The sequence below is a fragment of the Cygnus olor genome, chromosome 16 (assembly GCF_009769625.2).
Source record: "Cygnus olor isolate bCygOlo1 chromosome 16, bCygOlo1.pri.v2, whole genome shotgun sequence".
NCBI classification, from domain to species: Eukaryota; Metazoa; Chordata; class Aves; order Anseriformes; family Anatidae; genus Cygnus; species Cygnus olor.
Genome location: NC_049184.1, coordinates 3412572 through 3421961, shown reverse-complemented (window position 1 = coordinate 3421961; position 9390 = coordinate 3412572). Strand labels below are relative to the sequence as shown.

The window sequence follows — 9390 nt, the reverse complement described above, 5'->3', positions numbered from 1 at the left end:
TGCTCAGAGCAAAAAATAAAGAAAAAAGGCACAAATCGTCTTACAGCCCCAAATGCACTCAAAGCAGGAGCTGGATTTTTTTTTTTTTTTTTTTGGCTCACAAGTTAAAATATAAATATATGCTGAATTAGGTTTAAAACCTAATTGCAAAGGTAGAACCTCCGCAAAGGTAAAGCTTCCAAAAATGCTTTCCATCCTCCCGTGCCCCTTTGGCCCGTGACGAGGCACAGAGAGGGGCAGGACGGCCCGGGGGCACCCCGGCCACGTCCCGCAGCCTCCCGCAAGGACGGGGCGGCAGCTGCGACCCTAAAAAGGGGGAGGTGGGGAGGAAAGGACCCCAAAAGCACCGCGCGGAGAGCCGCAAGCCGCAGCCGTGCGGCAGCCAGCCCCCGGTACCGCATTGCGGGGCTGCCCTCGGCGGGTGGAGGGGAGGGGGGCACGGCTCGGCTCGGCTCGGATCGGCTCGGATCGGGTTGGATCGGATCGGATCGGGTCGGATCGGATCGGATCGGGTCGGATCGGGTCGGATCGGATCGGATCGGGTCGGGTCGGGTCGGATCGGATCGGATCGGGTCGGGTCGGGTCGGATCGGATCGGATCGGATCGGGTCGGGTCGGATCGGATCGGATCGGATCGGATCGGGTCGGATCGGATCGGGTCGGATCGGCACGGCTCAGCACAGCTCGGCACGGCTCGGCTCGGCTCGGCTCGGGCACGTCTCGGCTCAGCACAGCTCAGCGCGGCTCGGCACGGCCCGCGTGCAGCGCGGAGGCAGCTCGGTTCGAGCCAGGGCTGCTCCGAGCCCCGCATTTCGTTTCGCTGCCTTTATCTGTTTGCAAGGGGCTCGGGCGTGTTGGGGTTTGGCTCCCTGCGCCCCCTTCCCCATCCTCTCAGCCCGCCCTCCCCTGCCCCCTGCTCAGCGAAGCAGGCCAGCCTCTTCGGATAGGTTTTCTCTTTATTGTTCGATATATTTATGTACCACATTATAAGTTAAAGATAGACTTTTTTTTTTTTTTTTCTGATATACATTTTTCATCTTATTTACCACAATTACACCACACGTACATTGGAAACAGCTCCACGGATCTGGTAGATTGCACAGAATGAGTTTTGTCTTAGTTTTGTTTCTGTATCCTGAACGACGTCAAATCCAACAATATATATATTTTTTTTCTTTTCATAATTTAGAAATAACAATTGTTAAAATGAAACAAAACAAAACAAAACAAAATCACCGAGAAATGGACTCCGGGTCTGTGATTTCAACCAGAGGCAAAATGTGATCGATGGGCAGCGCCGTTCCTCGGTGTGAGTCCGGGTGGAAGAATTAAGCAGTCCCGGCATCGCTGCGGCCACGGTGTAAATGCTGCGGTCATCAGCCGGTGCGTGGGCTTGCTGGGCTGGTCACACAATCCAGGGCTCATTTACTTCTCTCTCAACCGGTGTAAAATAAAGGAAGGTCCGTGTTCCCAGCGCCCGCAGCTTGCTAGCTTGCTAGCACAAAGCCCCAGTCCCATTGGATCGGCGCCTGTTTCACCTCCTGAAGCACCGAATTGCAGAGCTGTGAGGAGCAGTAAAGCTGCGATCGGTTCCCGACTGGTCCTTCGCGGGGGGCCAAGCTTCAGGCAACTAGTGAGGATATCGGGATGGGGCACCACGTATTTTCCTTTAAAACATTCTAAATAACAAAAAAATATATTTAACTCTTAGCTTATTTAAAAAGATGGCAGGGCGAACACTGTCTTCTCTTATCTCATTTAATTTGCAGATTTCTATGACATAGAATTTGTTGGATGCACGTAACGAAAATAATGACTCTCTTCATTCAAGGGATGCGGATTTTTTTGGCTATGCGGATGTTCGATGCGATTCTCTTCCTGCAGCCAGCTCTGGCCCTTCCTTAGTCTTCCGCGTTGGTTCTGAAGGCCTCTATGAGGCCTTCCAAAGAGTGGATGAACCCCGAGACGCTGCAGATACCACCTATAACGAAAATGGCGACGTCGAAGAAGACATGGTGCCACAAGAGCTTCCTCCACAAGAGTTTGAGGTGGAAAAGACTGGGGAGCAGGAAGCAGAGCCCGGCACCTGTGAGGCTCCCGGTAAGACCCATCAGGAGGGCAAAATGTGGGACATAGATGGCCATGAGCAGGGTGAAGACTACCAGGGCACATCTGAGGGTGAGTCCCCAGGACTTGAGCCGCCCGTCACCCCCGTAGCAGTTGGGGAAGAACGCCCTGTTTCCATCCTGGAAGAGGGATCGCTCCAGGACTTCCACAGCTGCAAAGAATGGCAGGGGGTAGGAGAGCAAGGCTTTGGCCACCAAGAAGATGTTGACTACTGCCCTAATGGTGGATGGCAAGTTGTCTGTGATGACCTCCTTGGTCTCATCAGCCCAGGTCAGATAGGCGACCAAGGCAAAGAGTCCCTTAAGGATGCAAGCTGCTATGTGAGTCCAGTTCATCATGCAATGGAACTCCTTGGGGTTCTGCATGTTCCCCTCCAAGGAAGGCAGAAAGATCTGAGAGGTGTAGCTGAAGACGATGATGCCAATGGAGATGGGGAATTTCTTCACATCAATGTAAAACTTGACTTTGTCCCACGCCCAGTCGCGTGCCCTGGAGAGGCAGTAGGCGATCACCAGGATGTTGATCACAAAGTGGGCCAACGTGCAGAGCAAGCTGAACTTGGAGACTGCCTTGAGGTTTTTCAAGAACGCACAAGGCAGGAGCACGGCCGTGGCAATGATGGACCACGACTTCTGGGAGACAGGCAGGTTGGGGAAGCTGTTGTACATCAGGTTCCCACTGACCACCACATAGAGGATGCAGGTCATGACCAGTTCAATGATCTGAGCCACGTTCACAATTCTGCCTCCGAGCGTGGGGAAGCGGGGCGCACAGCACGCGTTGGCTATGTCCACGTAGGAGTCTCTCACCCTGACTATCTCCCCATCCTCATTCTCTTCATAAAGACAGGCAATAAGGATTTTCCCAGTGTAGCAGCAAACCACTGCAGCGAAAATTATTAAAAAGAGTCCTAGGTATCCACCATGAAGGATGGCATAGGGCAGGCCCAGAACAAACATCCCCTAGAAAGAGACAAAATGGAGACCGTGTTGCTCGTCTCACCGAGGGGACCAGGTGGGCGCCTGCACCCAGGCACCCGCGGCCACAGGCACACGCGCGTGCACGCACACGCTGCCTTGCTCACACATGGTGACACCAACGCAGCCGTCCCACACGCACACCACACAATCACGGCCATGCACGATCACACACAACCCCTTTTTCTCTCCGCCCACGCAATATCCCACACAGCCACACGTGTGTCCTCGTGCACACCCACATAATCACACCCCGGGGTGCCCAGAGCAAGCAAGCACGGTTGGGCTTTGCCCAGATCTCCACCCTGTCTGTCCCCAGCCCCTCCCGGTGCACCTAGACCCCTTCACCCGCTGGCACTGCCCCAAAGCTGGGGACACACATGGGGGGGTGGCCCGGCCCCCCCAAAGCGCATCCCCCCCACCAGAGCCTCCCGATCCCACCCGCTGCAGGGGAGGTGGGCAACAAGAGGAGATGCGGATTTGGGTTTTTTTTTTTTTTTGGTTGATTGATTTTTTTTTGGTTGGGTAGGTGGGTTTTTCCGTTTCTTTTTTTTTTTTTTTTTTTTTTTTTTTTTTTTTTTTTCCTTTTTTCCCCCAGGGGTGTTGCGGTCACCCCGGTGCGGGGATGCGAGCGGGGGCAGCGCGTCCCGGTGCCGGTGGCAGCGGGTGCCCGGGCGTACCTGGATGGCGTTGGTGACATTCCAGCCCGCCTCCCACGCCGTGATCTTGGGCTTGCCCTGCCCGGAAAGCTCGGAGCAGACCCCCGCGTCCTTGGAGGCGGAGGGCGGCAGGGGGCCGGTGCCGTCCCTCTGGTAGTGGATGTCCCCCTCCAGGGGCTGCTCGCCGCCCTCCTCGCCTCCCTCGCCCTTGAGGATGTCCATCTGCAGCCCCTGCCGGTGCTCCATGTCCAGGTCGTCGCAGTGGGCGAAGCCCACCGCCTCCTCGTCGGTGGCCGCCTGGAAGCCCATCCTGGCGAACATGCCGCTCATCTTCGCCTGGGACTTGTTGGACACGGAGGTGGCCACGTTGGAAAGCTTGCTGCGGAGGAGCGTGGCCATGGCGGCCGCTCCGGACCCGGCGGTCGGACGGACCCGACGGGGAGGGCGGGCGGCGGGGGGCGGCCGGGAGCCGGGCTCCGGGAAAAGGGCGGCGGGGGCGGTGCGGGGGGGCTCTGCCGAGCCGCTACCTCCGCTCCCGGGCGCGGTGCGAGCGGCTGCGCTGCGGGCGGCCCTGGGGCATGCCCCCGCGGCGGGCAGGTGCGGGAGCGCAGCTCCCCGCCCGCTCCGCGCCCCTCCGCCGGTCCCCGCGGCCGGGCTCTGCTGGGGGGCGGCGGCGGGAGGCTGTGGCCGGACGGAGGCTGTGCCCGGACGGAGGCTGTGGCCGGACGGAGGCTGTGCCCGGACGGAGGCTGTCCCCGGACGGCTGCTGTCCCCGGACGGAGGCTGTCACCAGCGGGCGGCTGTCACCAGCCGGGCAGCGCGAGCCCCTGGCAGAGCGCGCCGCGTCTCCATCGCAGTGCGCCCACCTCGCGGGGAGAAGAGAGGGGAGAGGAGTGCTGCAGTTCTGGGGGAGGTACCAGCGGCCCCGGCCAAGCCCAGCCTCCCCCCCGCGGCACGGCGACACCCACGCCCGCCGGGCCCCGCCAGCAGCGCCGCAGCGCGGCCCCCCCCGGCCCCCAGCCCCCGCCGCCGCGCCCCGGACCCTTCCCCGCTCAGGTACGGGGGCGGCCGAGGCAAAAGGGCCCCCCCCGAAGGGGCGGACAAAGGGGCTCCCGACCGCTCCTTAACGGAATTTTCCTCCCCAGAAGCCCTCCCTTTTATTTTCCCTACCCAAAATTACGCGCGGCCCCTTTGGAGGCTGGGGGCAGCTTGGGCAGGGGAGCCCCCAGCAGCTGCGGGGCACGGCGTGCCGGGGGGGGGGGGGGGGGGGGGGGCACCGGCGTGCCAGCGGTGCGCCGACGTGCCAGCGGTGTGCCACCGGCGTGCCGATGTGCCAAAGTGCCACCGGTGTGCCACCGATGTGCCGAAGTGGCACCGGAGTGTCACCGACGCGCCAGCGGGGTGCCGAGCCCCGGCCGGGTTCTCTTTGAGCTCCCCCCGATCTGAGATTCAGAGATCTCAAGGCAGAGATTCCCCTTTCTTCGAACAAACACGCCGGCAGAGCGCGGCATTTTCGTTTCGCCTCCAAACGCCCGCGCTGGTTTGGCACGGAGGAGCCCGGCCGCGGTTCTTTGTTCGCGTGTTTCCGAGGTGCGCAGCCGGCGCGGCGACGGGAGCAAGGAAGGGGGGCCCTTCCCCAAAGGGGGGCGGCTGGCTCGTTTCTTTCTCTTGGAAGGTAAAAAGGAACCTCCGCTTCAGTGGTTTTATTTTTTAATTACGGAAGAAGGGAAAAGCCAGCGCTAAATTATTTCCTAATATCGGGGCAGGGAGAGGGGGGGGATGCGGATGCAGGTGGGATGCGGCATCGAGCAGAGCTTCCAGAAAACGCCCTGAATACCCCCCTTTTTTTCTTTTCTCCCCCCCCCCTTTTTTTTCTTTTTTTTTTTTTTTTTTTTTTTTTTTTTTTTTCTGACGGAAGGAGGAAGAAAATTGGGTGCAAAGCGGCTGAAATGCGTCAGAAAGAAACACCCCCAGTGAGGGTTTCTCACGGGGCTCTCTCGGCCGCTGCTTCCCCCCTGACACCGGACCCCAAATAATACAAAAAATATTTTGTAAAATGTTAAAAAAAAATAATAAAAGCAAGGGAAAAGAAGACGGCGAGGCACGGCGTCTCCCTGCCTTCGCTGTGCGGGGGAATTATCACATATCAGTGCACAAATAGGTCGACAAAGCAAAAGAAAAAAGAAAAACCAAAACCCAAAAAACTCAACGACTGCGACGATGAGCACCTCGGGGGTTAATTCAACGATTTTGTTGTTGTCGTTGCTTCTTTGTTTTGTTTTTCTTGTTTGTTTGTTTTGATTTGATTTTGTTCTTAATTTAGCCTAAGACGAGTTCATTGTAAAAGAGGACGTGAAGGAGACCTATTTCTAGGGGCTGCAGGGGGCATCAGGGAGGGGGGAAAAGATCAAAACGAAAATTCACCCAAATCGCCGTCTGGTGCGTGAATATTCCCTAAAACCGCCCTGGCGCAACCCCCCCACCCCTCCCCTCGGCCCTGCCCTGCTGCAGCCGGGGGGGCTCCGCCGCAGCCCCCCGCAGCCCCCAGCACCGCCAGGTCCCGGGGAGGGGAAGGGGACTCCGGCACCGCGCCTGGTGGGGGAGAGGGGCTTTGGGAGAGGGGATTGGGGAGGGGGGTTTTAGGAGGGGGGCTTTGGGAGGGGGGTTTTAGGAGGGGGGCTTTGGGATGCTCACTGCGTGGTAAGGATGCGTCGGGCTCCGGAGGCACCTTTTTAGAAAAAAACAATTAAAAACGAAAAAAACAAAACCAAAACCAGAGAGAGCCCCCAGAGCTGGGGGAGAAGCCCCGCTCCGTCGGGGGGGGCTGCCCCGGCCGGGCTCTGCGACCCCCCCCGTCGGATCGTGCCTCCGGGGGAGGATGCTTGGGGCGGGGGTGCCGGGGGGGGGAATCTTCACCTGATCCCCCGGCAAATCCCCTGCCGAGCCTTGGACACCGAGACAATGCTGCACGGGGAGGGGGGGGGGGCGGAGATGCAGGGGACGCGCGGGGGTGTAAGCGATGCCGAGGGGACAGGAGGCGCAGGGGACCCGAGGGGTGCTGGAGGTGGCCCCGGGGTGCCCCTGGGTTCAGGCTCCCGCATTTCCCCGCCGGGGGCCCCCCCCCCCCCGTTGTGGGCCCCCCCCCCCAGCCACAAGCCCCGGCCCTGCCGCCCCTCCTGCCCCGGACCCGAAGGAGAAGGGGAAGGAGAATTTCTTCGGCAGCGCCTGGAAAGAAAAAGCAACCCTGAACTTGGAGCAGCGGCCAGAAACGGGGGCAAACCGCACCGGAGGAAGGGGAAATAATAATAATAAATAATAATAACAACAACAACAACAGTAAAATGAAATAAAAAAAGAAAACAAAAGGGGAAAGAGGCAGAGGAAGAGAAGGAGAAGAGAAGCGCGCAGAGGCGGAGGGGAGGGCTGGGGCATTTACCTCTGCTGCTTGCCCCATCGCTGCCCGCGGCTGGAGGGGATGCGGGATGCGGGATGCGGGATGCGGGATGCGGGGATGCGGCCGCGTCACTCCCGGCTCCCCCTAACTCCTAATTACCCCGAGCAGGATAAACCGAGGCAAACGTTATCCAAAGGTTAGCGGGTCTCAGGGGGGCGTTTGAGCTGCGAATCCTTTCAGAGGAAGCGAAAAGGAGAGCGCGCCAACAAGCCGCAGCCCGGAGCCGCCGAGGGCTCCCCGCCGCCCGGCGCTGGGGTTTTCGGGCACCGCTTTCCCTGCAGAGATGGGGCTGGGGGTCCTGACCCTGCTCGGGGGGCTCAGCCCAGCTCCTGGGGGGTGCAGCTCCCCGAGACCCTCCCCACGCTCCGGCAGATCCAGCCGGAGGCGCGCCGCTGCCTTATCTCCCCAGAGCAGGCTCGGGGGCTCGCGGCTGGGATTTCTGATTAACCAAGTGAGGGCAAAAGAGCTATTCACGCTCAAAAAATCGTTTGAGGAGGGCAGGAAAGGCCAAGCTGAGCAGGCTGCCTTCCCGCAGCCCGCACCGCCAGCCCCTCTCCGGGCTGCGGGCAGCAGGGCGCAGCGGGGCGGTGCGGGAGCAGGACGGGCAGCCCCCCGGTCAGGGACCCCCACCCCAAAGGAATCGTTCCTGCACTTTCTGGGGGCTGTGTTCTTCCTCAAACATAGTGTCGCAAATCCTGTCTGAAATTTAGATGCATCCATATGAAAAAGGGGATTTAAGGCAATTCCTGCGTGCTCAGCTTCATCCCCCTCTGCAACAAGCGTGGGTGTCCAAATGCCCCCCGATTCCTGCACAGACTCCATGCTTACACCACAAAATTCCCCCCCCCAACACCCTGTCCCCCCAAACCCTGCTGCTGGGCATCACAGCAGAGCTGCCAGCCGCAGTGCCAAGAAGGCCGGGGGGGGCAGCTTCTCCCCAAAACCCTGCCAAAATCCTCCCCTGGCCCTGCTGCCAAAGAACCAACCCACCTGGCGCAGACCTGGCGCAGGTCAGCCCGGACACGCGGCTTGGAGAAGCGACCCCAACCCCAGACACGTGCCTGGGTACCTACAGAAGTGATGGCAGAGGCCAGAAGAGGCCCACCTCACCTCCAGCTGCCGCTGGAAGCCCCCCCTGCATTTATTGCCCCCCACCCCAGCAGCAGCAGCGAGCTCCATCCCGGCTCCTCCGCCCCGTCCTCCCTCCGGCACCGCGGGGGGAACTCTGACAGGATAATGAAGAGTTGCACGGTGTACTATAAAAAGGCAATTAGACAAACTGCTGGATGGGGACCAGCTCCCATGACCTAGTTAATAGCTCGGGGAATTTCAGGAGGGTAGGGAAGGAAAATGGAGCCGTGGCAGCGCGCTGCGCAGGGCGAGCGGGGCTGGAGGAGGAAGGGCCGCAGCCGGCAGCCCCGCACCCCTGAGCCCCGCCGGGAGAGCAGCCCCATGAGCATGGAGCTGACAGCCCTGCCCCGGGTCACACCTTTCCCTTCTTGCACATTTTCAGACCTTGCTGTCTGGGTATTCAGGGTATGAGGTGAAGATGCTGCACGTGGTATAAACGCTCGCTCACGCTGCTGCCTGCTTCGTATCTGGGGTCTTGGGGAGGCTGAATTCATTCACAGGATGGTTTCCAAGTCAGAGACAATTAATTATAGGCAGAATTATAATTGCAATGGAAATGCATGATGGAATAACATCCAAAAGGAAAATCTCCAGGAGAATGCCCATAATGGATGGGTTGGATTTATTTTTTTTCTTTTACTGAGCACAAAATGGCTGCCTAAACTGCAGAGACATAAAACAAAGAGCAGGCGAGGGGCTGGGATACCATCACCACAGATTAACATGGTTTGTGGCTTAGCCCGGGAGAAAATCCACCTAAAGAATCCGTAAAAACTAAATAAAGGCTTCTTGATCTGACCTCAGTGTTTGCAAACAGGGATCTGTAAGAGGGAGACAACCTGTGCAGGAATTTCTGTGACTGCCACTTCCCAGAAGAGCCGCGATAAACCCTGATCATCTATAGACTAAACATTTATTATCATCTGACCACAACATGTTCTTAATGATACTTCCAATAAATTGGGATTAAATTTAACTCAGAGTTTGGCTTTATTGTTGTCATAAAAATTAAGTGATAGTCATCGGTTACTTGTGATGCCACA

At 58.6% G+C, this 9390-nt stretch overlaps 1 protein-coding gene across 2 annotated transcripts; it reads right to left on the bottom strand.

Moving 5' to 3' along the window:
- Positions 1-938: 938 nt before the first annotated feature.
- SLC32A1 (solute carrier family 32 member 1) lies at positions 939-7634 on the bottom strand. 2 transcript variants are annotated; one of them, XM_040576030.1, is made up of 3 exons: positions 7342-7634; positions 3784-4628; positions 939-3088 (listed from the first exon to the last, which is right to left on the bottom strand). In XM_040576030.1, exons 2-3 carry the CDS (start codon positions 4159-4161, stop codon positions 1901-1903), a joined length of 1566 nt encoding a protein of 521 aa, XP_040431964.1. In that variant the 5' UTR covers positions 4162-4628; positions 7342-7634; the 3' UTR covers positions 939-1900. The 2 variants fall into 2 exon arrangements, with proteins under 2 accessions (XP_040431964.1, XP_040431965.1); XM_040576031.1 differs by lacking the exon at positions 7342-7634 and adding an exon at positions 7199-7215.
- Between the last annotated feature and the right edge of the window lie 1756 nt (positions 7635-9390).

Bases quoted from the DNA above. Each gene is read 5' to 3' on its own strand.
- SLC32A1 (XM_040576030.1), bottom strand. From the start codon at position 4,161: ATGGCCACGCTCCTCCGCAGCAAGCTTTCCAACGTGGCCACCTCCGTG. The intron at 3,089-3,783 runs GTACGCCCGGGC...GTCTCTTTCTAG, and splicing joins ATGTCACCAACGCCATCCAG to GGGATGTTTGTTCTGGGCCT.